This window comes from Danio aesculapii, chromosome 4 (assembly GCF_903798145.1).
Source record: "Danio aesculapii chromosome 4, fDanAes4.1, whole genome shotgun sequence".
Classification (NCBI taxonomy): domain Eukaryota; kingdom Metazoa; phylum Chordata; class Actinopteri; order Cypriniformes; family Danionidae; genus Danio; species Danio aesculapii.
The window spans coordinates 59936353-59953852 of record NC_079438.1 but is presented as its reverse complement, the minus strand read 5'-3'; the positions used below and the strand labels follow the sequence as shown (position 1 = coordinate 59953852).

Here is a 17500-nt window from a genome sequence, read left to right as displayed (position 1 = left end):
CTCTTTTAAATGTAATGCAAGTTTTTAAAAGCGTTTAAGAAATAAGAGTTCTGTTCTGAAAGCTGCTCTGAATCAGTAACTGTTGTGAGATGTGCTATACAAATCAAGTTGAACTGACTCAATAATCTCTCACCAGTCTGTGTGCGGCTCGTCGATGACCAGCAGGACTCTGGGTTTGCGGGCGGCAGGTTTGGGCGCAGCGGCGTCTGTGTGCGCAGAGGCTTTGGCCTGGACGGCGCTGGCGATCTGAGCCGTCTTCACCACACTGGAGAATGAGCTGAGGAAGCCTGCGGGGCCCGGGGGTGGTGCGGGGGCCGGTGCAGGGGCTGGTGTGGGGGTCAGGGTGGGTGCAGGGGCTGGTGCAGGAGCAGGGGCTGGTGCAGGAGCAGGACGGCGCTCTGTGGCCGGAGACGCCGGAGAGCTGCTGGAGCTGGAGGATCTCTGCAGGTCCATCATGTAGCCATTGGGCAGATTGGCCACAAAACTGCTGTCCGACAGACGCCTGCGCAGGTAATTCATGATGACTCTGACCCACACAACAGAGACCAATTAATAACACTGAGCGCATACACACCGCACGGACAATCACTTTCAGTAGGGGATTCTGATTGACTTTCTCCATTTGTACATGTCACCAGAGGGGGAAAGCCCCGCCCACTAGTGCCCCTCATTAGCATAAACAGCAGCCCTGAGTGAGAAGCAGCCGTCTGTCCATTAGCCATTAGAGTGTTTGAGCTGCTGAAGATAATGTCAGCATAGACTAAGAGGATTATAGATGTGGAGTTTTAGATGAGCAGCGACAGGAGCGACATAGACTGACAGAAGACTGAAACACACACTCACACTGAAGCACACCTGACCAGCACTGACAACACACACACTGCTGTTTTACACCTGTCACTATGCTCACTATGTCACTAACACACACAGCCGTCTGTAGCTCCGCATAGGACTGGGGGATTTGGCCTAAAATCAAAATCTCAATTAATTAAACATTTTAACTCAATTACACTTAATAAACGATTATTTCACTTATTTATTCATTCATTCATTTTATTTTCAGCTTAGTCCCTTTATTAATCAGGGGTCGCCACAGCGGAATGAACCGCCAACTTATCCAGCATATGTTTTACACAGCGGATGCCCTTCAAGCTGTGTTTCTCTGGGAAACACCCATACACACTCATACACTACAGACAATTTAGCCTACCCAATTCCCCTATAGTGCATGTGTTTGGACTGTGGGGGAAACCGGAGCACCCGGAGGAAACCCACACCAACATGGAGAGAACATGCAAACTCCACACAGAAACACCAACTGACCCAGCCGAGGCTCAAACCAGTGACCTTCTTGCTATAAGGCGACAGCACTACCTACTGTGCCACTGCGTCGCCTTATTTATTTATTTATACATTTATTTATTTATATATTTATTTATTTATTAATTATTTATTTATTTATATCTTATTTATTTATTTATATATGTATTATATATTAATTATTTATTTATATATTCATTTATTTATATATTTATTTATTTATTATTTATATATTTATATATTTATTTATATATTAATTATTTATTTATATATTATTTATTTATTTATATATTTATTATATATTTATTTATATATCATTTATTTATTTTATATTTATTATATATTTATTTATATATTAATTATTAATTTATTTATATATTATTTATTTATTTATATATTCATTTATTTATTTAATTATTTATTTATTTATATATTCATTTATTTAAATATTTATTGTATATTTATTTATATATTATTTATTTATTTATTTATTTATTTATTTATTCATTCATTTATTTATTTATTTATATCTTGTTTATTTATGTATATATTCATTATATATTTATTTATATATTATTTATTTATTTATTTATTTATTATATATTTATTTATATATTATTTATTTATTTATATATTAATTACTTATTTATATATTATTTATTTATTTATATATTTATTATATATTTATTTATATATTTATTATATATATTATTTATTTATTTATATATTTATTCATATATTAATTATTTATTTATTTATATATTATTTATTTATTTATATATTTATATATTTATTATATATTAATTATTTATTTACTTATATATTCATTTATTTATTTATTTATTTATATATTTATTCATATATTAATTATTTATTTATTTATATATTATTTATATATTTATTATATATTAATTATTTATTTATTTATATATTCATTTATTTATTTATTATATATTATTTATTTATTTATATATTCATTTATTTATTTATTTATTTATATATTATTTATTTATTTTATATATTTATTTATTTATATATTTATTATATATTTATTTTTATATTATTTATTTATTTATTTTTATTTTATTTATATATTTACTTATATATTAATTATTTATTTATTTATTTATTTATTTATTTTTGCCTCTGTGCCAATTCCTTGACTGGTGTTTTGTTTTTTCTGAATGCTACTTTAATATATAAGAAGCTAAAACTCATTCAGAGGTGGGAACCGGTGCACGTTCAACAACTTTAATCAGAAAACAAACAGAAACCAAAGTTTCCATACGGAGCTCCTTTATGAGACTCGACACATGTAAACACATGCTTCAACAGGCTCGCTTGTCACCGCTACCAAACGACCAATCATAGAGCTTGTGCTACGCATCCTAACAAAGTTAAATTTGTTAAACAGGTGTGCAGGTATGCAACCACGTATTTTCAGCTCAAACTAAAACACACACTCATGTGCAATCAGATAGTCATATAGGGTAAACGTGTAAGTATGCTAAAGGACTTTTAATTTGTCAGTAACCTGGGTTAAGCACTTACGGTGAACTGTACGCCGTTGCTAAAATCGTTTAAGGTCTGTTTTCTTAATGAGTGTTCTCTGATATGAAGCGGGTCTCAGATTGTACAAGAAGCACTGCACTGATATTTATTTTACCCGCCATGTTTTTAAGATATGAACATTTACCCCAGTATAATCAATAGAGCTTCTGTGCTAGCCTGCCGATTCTGATGAGTAAACGGATTTATCTCGTTTTATGCTTGAGCACCTAAATGAATGCCAAAGTCTATTTAACTGATTATATTTTAATCACATTACAACATCGATGCTGTAAAAGGAAGCGTATAAATTAATAAAGTCACATTAACCGTTCACCGGAAGTTTATCAGTATGGGGAGAAGCAGCTCCGCATATACCCTATTGGACGTCCACATACACAGTCAAAAACTGACATGAAGTGCCTTTAAGATTCTCTCCCAGACTAAGTTGTGAGCTAATATCAGCCTTCAGATGTTTTCTGAGCACTTTTAAATGCAGCAGAAGTGCACAGAAACTGCTGATTCCTCCTCTCACATTAGACTCAACACAGAGGAATCATCAAACTCATCAATGCACAGGAGGAAGAGCAGGTGAATGAGGGTCAGATCACACACACACACACACACACACACACACACACACACACACATCCCATAATGAACCCATGCAGACTTCAGTCAATCTGAGGCTCACTGCAGGTCTGAATTATGCAGCACTTCAACTAAAACACTCATTAATCTGACACTAGCAAACACTCATGTTTGATCACATGACCATGTGACAGCAGGAAGAGGCGGAGCTCCATGACAAATAGACAAATACAAGAGAATAACCTAACATTCATTAACAAACAGAGCTGGAAATACAGGAAATAAAACAGCATTGCTCAAATATATAATGATAAAAATAATAATAATAATAATAATAATACAAGGGTGGCACGGTGGCTCAGTGGTCAGCACTGTTGCCTCACTGCAAGAAGGTCTCTGGCTGAGTCCCAGATGGGTAAGTGTGTGTTTCTGTGTGGAGTTTGCATGTTCTCCCCGTGTTGTCCAAGCACATGCGCTATAGGGGAATTGATGAACTAAATTGGCCGTAGTGTATGAGTGTGTATGGGTGTTTCCCAGTGCTGGGTTGTTGCTGGAAGGGCATTCGCTGCATAAAACATATGCTGGATAAGCTGGCCAGCTCATACACTAGCACTCTCTCACACAAAAACTCAAACACACCCTCTTTCTCTCACTCACACACACACACTTTCTCTCTCTCTCTCTCTCTCTCACACACAGTATGATGAGGCGTAACGCAGCACATTAAAAGCGTGTGTGTGTGTGTGTGTACGCCTGCAGTATTAACGCTCATGTCATTACTGAGAAGCTAAAAATACTGAAGAAACCACAGGATCACACACACTCGCACATCTGAGCTCTGCTGTGATCTTCACAATCACACACACACACACACACGCACAAAGTCATACAAACATCAGAGACAGTCACAAGTACATCGCAGATCACACACACACTGCTTTCATTCCTGCCATTTGATTTTAACTCTAAATATATATATATATATATATATATATATATATTACATTTATTGATGTATTATTTGTTGATAATTTAGTATATATTTAGTATAATTTTCAGTATAAGTCTCCGATATATTTATATTCACTGTTATTTAATCAATAGTGTTAGGATATATGGAATATTTGGGAAAAGTATACATTTATTTACAAACTTAATGACAAATAAAGAAAGAACAATACACAGTGACCCATTCAGGAGCAGACAAACACCAAAATAACAAACAGAACCGTCTGATCAACTGAAAATAACAACATAAAGGACATAAAACAACTTCCCTCTGTCCACAAACAAGAGAGATGAAGTAGACATGTGGCGTCTCACCCACTACTTGCTAGAACACACACACACACACACACACACACACACGCACACACGCACACACGCACACACGCACACACGCACACACGCACACACGCACACACGCACACACGCACACACACACACACACACACACACGATAAATCAGCTGTGACGTCACGACGCGCTGATTTGATTGACAGCTCAGTCAAAACACATGAATCAAGTGCAGAGTGAGCGCATGCGCAGTGAGAGGTGACATCTCTCTGCTGAGAATAAGCGCTCGTTTATTCATATCGCCTGTGTGAAAGACTCACGCGAGCTCAGATATGTTGATGGTGAATAATTAATGAGGATTAAAATAAAGCAGGAGCGGATAAAGCCGAACGTGAGGCTTGAAGATGAACAGATCGATAAATGTAGGGATTCCCTCACCGATATCGCTAACAATATCACTATCACACACACACATAGATGATCAATACGGTGTTTCAGCGCGCACACACTGTGATGTTTACATGATTATCCTCAATCTGAAGCAGTTATAGTCATCACAGCATCTTTAAATATCCACCCATCACAAAATGAAGGAGAAAAACACAATATTCAGCCTGTTCATGACATTTCCCAGTGTACAATAGCAGTCAGTGTTGAGTCGTTATAGTATGGCTATATCTGAATAAAAGCATAATAGAATTAAGAGCTCGTTTGATTTATTTACCTCAATTAGATCCGCGCTCGTGCCAAACAGACTCCAGCAGCAGCGCGCGCTCACGGTGCATGACGGGAACGTGCGGGACTCGCCGCATTAATTCATTCGCAGCCGATTGGACGAGCTGCCTCAAGCTCATGAATATTTAACGAGCGCCACATTACGTGCGCGTGCGCAGATAAAAGATGCAGGATCTGCACCACAGAAGATTTATTGATTAGAATAGTAAACGTATGATCGATAAGTAAGCGATATCCATCTGTAGATGTAGTTATTTCTCTTGTATTTTTATTGTGTGTTTATTCCACTTTAAACAAAGAATATAAATCCCAAAACATGTTAATATTTCCTTTTAATTCAACTCTTGAAGTCAAAAATAGAACTAAACGTGAAAGACTGTGATCAATATGTAATCAATACGCATCATCATCTATTTAGCATTTGATATAAATACATTTATAACAAGATTTAGACCTTATACACATTTGAATCATTTCTCTGTATAATGGAGGACACCAATATTTACAGAAATAGTGTAATACAGTAAAACTACAGTACAAAATTATAAAACTATACAAAATGACAAAAAAACATGTGTATTAGAAAGCTTTATTTTGTTTATCTCAAATATTAAGATTATTACAAAGATCCAAGAAAATTCAATTAAAGCAGACATGAAATAAAACGTGTTTTCTCTATTAAATTCATCAATGTATGCTCTTCTGTCACATTTTGGCTTCAATATTTCAAGAAAATGTCAAAACAGATGCGTCCATCCAATTATGTAAGCCACGCCCACATGTCACCATCCAATCAACAACAACGAAACATTTTATTGTGTAAAAGCTTCATCAATTCCTCCACTCTGTAACCAATCGGTTCACATCATTTTATTTAAACAGTGGTGTAATCAATGCAGCAAAACTACATTACCCATGATGCAGCACAGAAAACCAACCAATCAGAGACTCCAAATAAAATAGATCCTTAGCTCCACCCACTCCCGGAAGCCCTGCAAATCAACACTCAGGATACGTAAATATATAATTTGCAATGAACTTGAAGTGTGATGTTTCTATAAAATAATCAACTATAAATCAATATTTGGTGATGTTTGCTTTAGTTTATTGATTATAACGCTAGAAACAATGCTTTAAATCTCTTGTTAGAAGAGCTCTTGATGCACTCCATACAAAAGTGAGGATCTGTTGGTTTCATTGCACTTTTGATCAGAGTATAAATCACCTAAACGACTATACTGCCGCATAATTATTCACAACCTGATTGTCAATATGAACATTTTAACTGGCTCTCTCCATATTTGTCATGTGACTGAAATAATCACATGTAGTGCGACCGAAAACACACAGTTCCCTGCTATGCAGTATGTGGAAAACAGAATAAGAGTCCAGTAGCATATCTAAATTCATAGTATTGTAAAAAAACAGTACTTTAGAAGTACCGGATGGCGATACGGTACGGTACATTTATAAATGGTAGTTAAACAACGCAACTGTTGCGCACAGGTCATGTGATAATGATAAAATGATAAGACCAATAGGTTAAAAACCTATTCAAATAAGTGACGACTCAAGTGCCGAATGAATCAGAGCGCAAGAACACAAACTAAAGTAACGAAACCAAGCAATAACGCATGTAGACCCACACGAATCTGCTCGTACAGACTTCCGCAGATGTTTTAGCTCATTATTGAATCAGTTTATTCACTTACGTAAATGTGTGTAAATATATAGTCAGTTTTTATAATAATGTCAATATTATTAACTAATATGCATTTATTAATAAGTCAGTTTGCATTGTAATATTTTCTGTGGTTAGTAGCTATATTATACGAGAGACTTGCTTTGTTTACAAAACAAATGGATTTGCATTGTATATAATGAAATGATAGTCATTCTTTTTGATTTAATGTTTTACGTTTTTAGTTACGATACTTCCACAATTATCCTGCATAAATCTGCAAATTTCTTGAATATTCGCAAAAGATATGGATTATCAGACATATTTGCACTAGCGAGCCCTCCATGATGGGATGATAATGTGTTAGCGCTGTTTTATTTACAGTTTGTATGTGTGCAGCACTAGTTTCCCTTTGTTAAATACGAAGGCTACATATTACAGTAGTGTTGATCAGCGCCGCTGCTTTGTTTACATCGGTCACCAATGAAGCACTATATCACTGCTGTTCAACAGCACCACCTGCTGGCAGAGAGTGAGTCTGCAGCTGCTGTTTCCTTCACATTTGATATATTAGAACAATAGTTTCACTAAGCTAGAAGTCAGAACATTCTGTTATTGCTTCAGATTGTCAAATTGTACAGTCTAATCTGCATTAACAACTGCTCATGCTGTGTCTTAGCTTCAATCGTGACTCAAATACAGCGGTTTTAAATGGAAAGAGCCCGACTGTGTTCATGTGAAGGGAATTATTTTATTTGTGGAACGCATTTGAGGGTTTGTTTTTAAATAAACATACAGCAATGATCTAATACAAGGCCAGCTCTTCATTCACTACACAATCCCATTTTATTATTAAAACAAAATCTCTGTATGAAAACTGTCTCATGAAATTAAAATCGTGAATTCGATTGAATCGTAATTTGAGCGAATTGATTGATCCGTACATCATGGTGGATGTGGTACATCCCGACGCCATTCATACTATATAGGACATACTTTAGTAAGAGTCATTAAGTGTATTTAAGCATGAGTGTATTTGATTTCGGACACAGTCTGATACACATTCAGGAGATCACGCAGGAATTTTCTGCCTTTGCAGGCTTTCGAGGTGGAGGTGAATACACAGAAGCGGATCGAGGTAGAGGAACATAGGAGGAGGTGGTGGGGGAGGAGTTAAAGGGGGAAGAATTAGAGGAGGAGGCGGAGTTTGAGTATGCAAAGGGGGTCTGGTTATATGAAGAGGCGGTGTTGGGGGAGGAGTTAAAGGGGGAGGAGCTAACCCATGAGGAGGTGCTTGAGGAGGCAACATGGGAGGATTTAACAGAGGAGGAGGCGTTTAAGGAGGTAAAGTGGGAGGAGTTATATGAGGGCGTGGTCCTAATGCTTGCGGGAACCGCTCTTGTTGTGGTCACCGCTGGTCGTACAGCAGGAGATGCCCACTCAGTGGAGTCTCTGTACTGGATTAAATACTCCGGGTAGATCTGGTGCTTCTCGAACACCACGAATATAGACGGGTCGCAGACGTCATTCACACAGCTGTCGTAGAAGACGGTGTCTCCTCCATCTTTGGACGGAGGCCGCAGGTAGCTGGAGTCTCCTTTGGTGTAGTCGCCCACCAGGATCCGGCACACGAACATAGAGCGCGTGCCCGAGTTGTTGGTGTAGCTGTGAGAATATTTGGCATCCCTGGCAAAATAACTGCCTGCAGAAAGACATCAGTCATGTGTTCAGCTCATAGTCTGGTGGTAATGATGTCACAGTGATGTAGTAGGGTTGTTAAAAGCATAACCTACAGTACTGATCAGTGATATGATAAAAACTTGAGAGCGTTTATAACACCCTAAACGTCACCACACAGACAGGAAAATGACATGTTCAACTGAAACGATTGCCAATCAAATGTAAAATAGCTTTCTGATGGGTGTGTGTAAAGTTTGAGCTGAGAACAGCACACAGATAATGTTCTGTAACTCTCTAAAACTGACCCTTTCAGGCTTTGATCCTAGTTGTGGCGTTTTGGTGTCGCTTTAAATTCAAATGAGATTTAAAAAGAGGGCGGAGCTACAAATGCATGTGTGTCAGCATAATGGCAGATTCCAAACTCTAATGTCGGATGGCTGCTTCTCACTCAGGGCTGCTGTTTATGCTAATGAGGGAGAGACGGGCACTAGTGGGCGGGGCTTTCCCTCTCTGATGACACGTACAAAGGGAGAATGTCAATCAAAGTGTTTCATTCATCAAGTCTGATTAGAACAAACACAATTTATTCATGTTTACTCCATTAGAGGCTGGAGATATTCAAACACTGCTGACACACAACTGGGTTTAAATATAAATATCAATATAAATGTCATTTTTTGCATTAGAGCTTCGCTTTTACTAATGCTAACTGCACACCCATGGTCTCATGAAGCTTTATTACTAGTTCTACTCTTCTCTGAGCTTCACCTTTTCCATAGGCGGTCCCGTTGACTCCACAGATCCTCCAGTCAAAGTTGTTCAGGCAGATTGTGTCCACGAATTTGGAGTCGGTGCCGTGGAAGAGCTGCTTCTCGGACACATCTCTGCCTCGGCTGTTCTTCTTCATGCAGTCCTTCTGCCTGCGGGACACGCAAACACATGAAAACAAGCATCTTAAGCAGAGCTCACACTCATTTTAGCGCTGATTTTTGCAGACAAATGCTCTAATCACAGGCAAATCTGTGCTTGTTCACGCGAGAGAGAAAGTCATACAGTGTGAATTAGCAAAAAATGCATTCAGAGAGAAACAGAGATGTGTTGCCTGTGAAATATTTGGCATGCTACACTCTAAAAACGGCTTCTTACTTAGATTTTTTGTCTTGTTTCTAGTCCAAATACCCACAAATTCTTAAAGTAAGAAGCATTTTCTAGCCAAGTAAAACATATAGTGTTCATGAGTCAAAATTAAGTGAGTTTCTCCTTAAAACAAGCAAAATAATCTGCAATGTGGGAAGAAATATATGTAAACAGGAAAAACAAGATTAATATTTTAAGAATATTCATAGTGTAGCTCCTCCCACTCTTAAAAATCAGCCAATAGAGTTTAGTTTTCTCACAGCTCCACCAGTGAGTGGTTGAACTCAAGTGCATCAAATCAACGGTCAATGAGTAGAAAGGGGCGGGGCATGTCACTAGAGAGCATTTGATTGGTCAGAAGTTTTGATGTAAAACTGAGTTCATTGTTGTGAAAGTCTGAGGAGACGACATAAAAAACATGAATGCATTTAAGCAGAAGAGAAACTACAAGCTTTAGATGTTTCCATCAGGTTTATATCCTCTAAATGTGAATGTTGGAGCACACTAGATTACAGATATCCTTAAAACACATCTCTAAAACTAAATTTTGAATTCACGATGGCTTTAAATATGACAGAAATGTGATGAGGTGATTGACAGGACATGATGCAACAGGACACTCTGAAGTTAGCACACTCTCCTGTTACGCACTCAAAAGTGTGCACAAAATGTCAACACAACAGGAGCACACGCTTTCAGGATGTACTAGAAGTCAGTTGTGGTGCACTAATGGACTTACCACTGAAACACCTCCCACAAGGCTTTGTTCTGGATCCTCTCGATCTTCTGGATGGTGAATCCTCTCAAGGTGCGGTTGAACAGCTCCTGTATTTTGATGAATTCGGCTGTGGTTTTCGTCAGCTGCACTCTCTGCTCCAAACAGAGTTATATATCAAACACATCAATATACATCACTCATAACCTGCAGATCATGACCATTTTTATGACTGTATATGACTTATTTTTGCCTCTACACTGCACACGATGACCCAGGAAAAAAAGTGCGGGCGTTGACGGACAGCTGTGATAATAATAATAATAATAGAGCTCTCTTTTCTCCGTTTTGCTATAGTTTCTGATTGATAAGTCCTCATTTGATCATCTTTTAATCATCTGAATCTAGGCTTTTCTTAATCCACTAGTCATTTTAATGTCATGTCTCTGTGGTCTGATTTATGCACGTGCTGTACGCCGTCGTTTGATATTAGTTTATATCAGGGGTGCCCAAACTTTTCTAATGAAGGAGCCAAAAACCAAACTCGATTGAGGGCTGCAGGCCTAAGGTAAATATAGCACACTGCACTGTAAATAATGCAGGACTCCACACAATACATTCAGGCTGTCCCAACACAAATCGATTAAGTTCACACATTTAGGTGGATTAAACATGAAACAATGAAGTTGTCCCCATAAAAACCTCAACAATTGTGTTGTTGTTATGTCGTGACTGTTGCTCTGTGGAGTGATTGGTGGTCTTTGAAAGGAGAGTTGTTCTTCGTTTATTTTAATATCCTGATTACACAACATAATAACACATCTCAGCAGGGTCCGTCATGCTTTTGGGTCCCCTTGAGACATTTCCGTTGTGTTATTGCACACATCGTGGATATCTGCAGGTGTTGTGACCGATTTGCAGCGTGTTTCTTCAGTGGTTTGTGCTGTGAGAAGTTGCAACACGTGTGCTGTCAAATGAATGAAGATCGTTTCTGTTTTCTGCAATTGCATGTGCTTTCTTAAAGTGCAGCGCGTTAAGCTCTCTCAGCCACCGTATATTTTACATAAGTAGACTGAAAAAAGCAGTGTGGAGTGTTTATTATGTTACAGTTGCCATGGGTAATGCCATATTAGTAATCAATAAATAGATTTAATCATATTAATCAATGCAATAGAAATTCTGGCCATTTTATAATGAAGTTATTACAATAAAAATACTATTTCTGTTTTACCACAATGGAGATCAATGCTGAATACATTAGTAAAGCCTGCCTTCACCTGCCGATGTCTTCAACCCATCAGTGACTATATATTTTAAACCTGATTGATTTACAACATTCAATTGGAACATTTAATTTCAGCTTTTTTGTAGCTCAACAATAAAACTAGCTACCAAAAAACTCTCTCTCTTCTAAGATGGGATGGCGAGCCAAATCAAAGGTTACCAAGGGCCAATTTTGGGCCGTGGAGCCTTGTTTGGGCATCTCTGGTTTATACGCTGTACATGGTGGATGTTGTACTTGCTCTCTCTCTCTCATTAACATGCTTAAATGCATTAACTTGTGCTGCATGACAATATAAAAGCTTCTTTTAATCCTTGTATATGAGATTTAAGGTTTGAGACTCTACTTTTAACTTATTTTTACACTTCAATCTGCCAGCATGACTTTTAGAACTTCATCTATTTGTTCATCATCATTTCCCATGGTGTAATCAATAGTTTCCAGGATAGTCCTGATCTTTAAATAATCTCTAAAGCGAGGGCTGAGCATCATCAGCTTTCATTTCCACTGGATTCTGATTGGCTGTCAGCGTTTTACAGGATTCTGATTGGCTGTCAGTGTTTAACTGCATTTTCATTGGCTGTCAGCGTTTTACAGGATTCTGATTGGCTGTCAGGGTTTAACTGCATTTTCATTGGCTGTCAGTGTTTTACAGGATTCTGACTGGCTGTCAGTGTTTAACTTGATTTTGATTGGCTGTCAGTGTTTACCTGGATTCTGATTGGCTGTCAGTGTTTAACTGGAATCTGATTGGCTGTCAGTTTTACTGGATTCTGATTGGCTGTCTGGGTTTAACTGGATTCTGATTGGCTGTCAGTGTTTAACTGGATTCTGATTGGCTGTCAGTGTTTAACTGGATTCTGATTGGCTGTCAGTGTTTTACAGGATTCTGATTGGCTGTCAGTGTTTAACTGGAATCTGATTGGCTGTCAGTGTTTAACAGGATTCTGATTGCCTGTCAGTGTTTTACTGGATTTTGATTGGCTGTCAGTGTTTAACTGGATTCTGATTGGCTGTCAGTGTTTAACTGGAATCTGATTGGCTGTCAGTTTTACTGGATTCTGATTGGCTGTCTGTGTTTAACTGGATTTTAATTAGCTGTCAGTGTTTTACAGGATTCTGATTGGCTGTCAGTGTTTAACTGGAATCTGATTGGCTGTCAGTTTTACTGGATTCTGATTGGCTGTCTGTGTTTAACTGGATTTTAATTAGCTGTCAGTGTTTTACAGGATTCTGATTGGCTGTCAGTGTTTAACTTAATTTTGATTGGCTGTCAGTGTTTTACTGGATTTTGATTGGCTGTCAGTGTTTAACTGGATTCTGATTGGCTGTCAGTGTTTTACTGGATTCTGATTGGCTGTCAGTGTTTAACTGGATTCTGATTGGCTGTCAGTGTTTAACTGGATTTTGATTAGCTGTCAGTGTTTTACTGGATTCTGATTGGCTGACAGTGTTTTACATGATTCTGATTGGCTGTCAGTGTTTAACTGGATTCTGATTGGCTGTCAGTGTTTAACTAGATTCTGATTGGCTGTCAGTGTTTAACTAGATTCTGATTGGCTGTCAGTGTTTTACTGGATTTTGATTGGCTGATTGATTTCATCCTTTATCAGCTGGTAAACTCCTCCTGAAAGTGTCGATATCGCTGTAGTTATGCTGTGAGCTCTGCTGTTCTTTAACACCATTGTTACGTCTATATCTTCATCATTATCTTTATAGTCATGGTGTTTGTTGTGAATGGGCCTTCATAGTCCTCAAACCTTGCATCCCGTTTCAGGAGTCAGCGCTTTATCCCAGTGCTCCGGCAGAGTCTTGAAGCTGTTGGGTGCTCGTTTACTGAGAACACAGGAGGAGACATTAGAGATTAATCAGCATTCACAGAGTCTGACAGAGAGAAAGAGTCTGCAGCCGTTCTTACGTGCTCTTGATCGTCTTCACATCAGCGGCGGAGATGAATTTGGGGCGACGTCTGATCACTTTTTTGGTTTTGTACTGCTTGTTTGTTTGGATCATGTCTGAGGAGAAGGACAGATTGACTCTATATTATTCCTCAACACTAGGGCTGTGCAACATGATGATATGTGTGTTGTGTGGACAAAATTAGAAGTCTATGGTTTGATATTATGCTCTGATGTTTATTTCAAAATAAACTGTTTACAGTAATACTTCATTTATATGAGGGGAATATTATTGGGTTGAAGACAGAAACACGAAGAACATCAGCAAGTTGCAGTCTTGAGAGTGCAATGTTTACATTTTGCAGTGATATATTATATTTATTATAGGGATGCACTGATGCCATTTTTTGGAACCGATCCGATACCAAAATTCTGAGTATTAACCGATACAGATCCGATCCTGATACTGTGCTGTATTTTTTCTATAGTTCTGGTGATAAACTCAAATAATATATCTTCTTTAGTAAAATAACAGACCTACAGGCGTGCTGTATATGACAGACAGCACAATATAACTCAAACATGATGCTTCTGTAAACTATAGGCTACATTATTTGAGCATTCATTATGAGATTGAGCTGATCTGTTGTGGTCCAGCTTATGTTTAATTTTTAATAATAAGATTTTTCTTTGTAATCTGTAATACGCTACCACTATTGACCCTAATCCTTGATAAAATAACCTGCATTTTAGCAAAGCCTGATGTTTTCCTGTAGGTTTGACGCAGACTACTAAAACCGTCTGAGGCCTGTTTAACTTAATAAACATTCCCTCGCCTAAACTCGCCGCGAGTGAGACGGAGAAACTGAAAGCAGCTCTGAACAATTATTTTTTATCTGAAAAATCTTCTTTTTGAAGCTAATCTGGTTTGGTGTAATTTGTTGGTTATTTAACGTATTTTTGTTAGTCAGTTATCTACACAATAAACAAGAATATTTGAGGTGAAGTTTAAAGCAAGGTCCGCTTATAAGCTTCAGACTGCACAACTGACAACAGGTCTGTTCAATAACATATGAATATAAATAAAACGACAGTGAAATATTCAGTTTCAGAGTAGCCTATATTAGGCTAAATCATTTCTGTTAATGATAATCCATATTGCGCCGTCAGTTTCACTTTTATTCATTTAATCAACTACTCTGGCCACAGTGAGCCAGGCTTTACAAACCTTTCGCAGCACTGAAAGTATTCGACCTTGGAAGAATAAACTCAGTCAGAAGGATGAGAGAACAGAAACTCATTGTGAGAATAATATTACTGAGCGGCGCACGTCTTGTCTGTGCAGCCTTTTGCATGAATAAAGCGCTTGATACATCCGAGACACAGCGCGCAGCCCTCCGGTACCTGCGGACACTTCCAGAACAGCAGCACAAAGGGAAGAAATCAGTGCGTTGAGGATCTGTCCAATGTATTATTGAGCCTTTTCTCATTTAAAGTTTCAGGTAGGCCTACTCTGTGTGTGAAGAGCAGGTAATGACCCTCTCTACTCCAGTGTTGTGAATGCCATCTGCTGGTCTAACAGACACAGCGCAACATGATTTAGGAACAGCAGTGAACTCCATGTTGGAGGTCAAAATGAACTCATTTAATGCAGAACTAAGAGCATTTCTCCACTGATTATTCAAATTAACAGCAACAAATAGTGTTGGAGAAAGTTTTTCCTGTTGTCATAAACAAACGCCACACGCTGTTTGAATTGTGAATGAATGGAGAATGACTGAAGGGCTCAGCGGAGGGAAGTGCTGAACTGAACATGAGCAGGTGAATATTCATCTGTGCTTCACATTAAGCTACAGAAGGGCTTCAGGACATTCAGGATATAGTAGGCCTACATGACAAATTTCTACTGCCTTATACCTTCGTGGCTTTAGTTGGCTTATAAATTACACTGAATATAGCGCATGCGCAAGATTGGATTTGGGTTAGGGTTAGCTGGCCGATACCCGATCCAGCGAAAATATGCGGTATCGAACCGATATCCGATCCAAGTATCGGGATCAGTGCATCCCTAGTTTATTACTTTGTACATGTAATCAATCGTTTTTGAGAAGTGTTTTAGATTTTATTAACAAGTATTTCAAGCTCTAAACACAGTGAGAGACATGAGTACATATGAGCGAGCACATTTCTGAGTGTGTACTTTATATTAAAACAATAGTCCTTTACTCATCCTTCAGCTGAATTTACAGTAATGGCACTGTCTCATGATGTAAATCCTTATCAATATATGAGATTATTTATATGCTGATATGAGGATTTTTGGTTCCCCCAGCTCTACTCAAGAGGACAGTCTCAGTGTGATGATGAGACGTGTGTGTTTACCCTGGAAGCTGAGCGTGTATGTCTGTGACCCGGCGTTGAACTCCAGCACGGCGCTCTGATCCGCCTGATATTTCTGCTCCAGCTCCGCACTGGAGATGGAGGAGATCTTATGGCCGCCGTCTGCGCTGGCGTACTGGATCCAGTTTCCAAACTCGTCCTCCCAGAACCACAGCCACTCGGTGGTCAAGATAAAGGAGGGCTGGAGGACAGAGGGCACCGTGGAGAGACGCCGCACCGCCACAGAGCCCTGCGTCATGGTGTCGAAACACACCGGGAACAGCCCAGAGCTTGCAGGAGAACAGCAGACACACACACACACACTCATTCATTCACAGCTGAATGCACATCCGCAGAGATGATGTTCATTTATAAAAAAAGAAGTCGACACACTCGGTTACGCTATAGGTCGATGCACGCAGTCCCCCAATATGGAAATGAACGGACCTGCACTGCATGTTGACGTACGCAATTGCACTATACATCAACACGTGCAGTTGTGCTATATGTTGAAGCACTCCACCTGAGTGGATCACACACACACACACACACACACACACACACACACACACACACACACACACACACACACACACCCTGTATATTTTTGTAGGATCACAGTAATCCTTCTCGATGGCCTCGTTGTCAGGAAGAGCTTTCCACACTGATCCTTCCTTAACTTCCCATTTATACGGCAGAAAGGAGTGCTCCCTCCGGCACGTGCCTGAAACACAGGAGTTCAGTGAACAGACAACACCACTGATTCAGTGAACAGGACTCAGTGATTCAGTGAACACCACTCAGTGATTCAGTAAACACCACTCAGTGATTCAGTGAACAGGACTCAGTGATTCAGACGAGCGAGGAACTGAACTGCACTTACCGCCGTGCTTGCAGTGTCCTTTGATGAAGTACATGCAGATCTCAGTTTTCTCTGAGAGAAGAGACACACAGTTCAGAATAATTAAAACACTGAAATACTGTGTGTGTGTGTGTGTGTGTGTGTGTGTGTGTGTGTGTGTGTGTGTGTGTGTGTGTGTGTGTGTGTGTGTGTGTGTGTGAGGGGGAGTTAGTGGGTAAACAAAATAACTGACAGGAAAATAACATAATATAATATATTGATAGATTAATTGATTGAAAGTTTGTAGTGAATTCTAGTGAAATTAAAATAAAACACACACACATATATATATATATATAATGCAATTTGATAGAATAAGCAAAAATAAAAACATTAA

At 38.5% G+C, this 17500-nt stretch overlaps 2 protein-coding genes across 2 annotated transcripts in view; both read right to left on the bottom strand.

Moving 5' to 3' along the window:
* Positions 1 to 5538, bottom strand: part of syn3 (synapsin III) — a 52342-nt gene extending 46804 nt beyond the window's left edge. The window contains exons 1-2 of the mRNA XM_056456304.1: positions 5480 to 5538; positions 134 to 526 (exon numbers count right to left, since the gene is read on the bottom strand). Of these exons, the coding sequence (XP_056312279.1) occupies positions 134 to 519 (386 nt within the window). The 5' untranslated portion in view covers positions 520 to 526; positions 5480 to 5538. The remainder of the gene's footprint in view (positions 1 to 133; positions 527 to 5479) is intronic.
* Positions 5539 to 6065: 527 nt separating this feature from the next.
* si:ch73-252i11.1 (uncharacterized protein LOC553517 homolog) overlaps positions 6066 to 17500 on the bottom strand; it is a 16927-nt gene continuing 5492 nt past the window's right edge. Inside the window, exons 4-11 of the mRNA XM_056456303.1 lie at positions 17146 to 17196; positions 16862 to 16986; positions 16266 to 16554; positions 13904 to 14000; positions 13746 to 13821; positions 10728 to 10858; positions 9620 to 9771; positions 6066 to 8873 (exon numbers count right to left, since the gene is read on the bottom strand). Coding sequence (XP_056312278.1) covers positions 8236 to 8873; positions 9620 to 9771; positions 10728 to 10858; positions 13746 to 13821; positions 13904 to 14000; positions 16266 to 16554; positions 16862 to 16986; positions 17146 to 17196 — 1559 coding nt within the window. The 3' untranslated portion in view covers positions 6066 to 8235. The remainder of the gene's footprint in view (positions 8874 to 9619; positions 9772 to 10727; positions 10859 to 13745; positions 13822 to 13903; positions 14001 to 16265; positions 16555 to 16861; positions 16987 to 17145; positions 17197 to 17500) is intronic.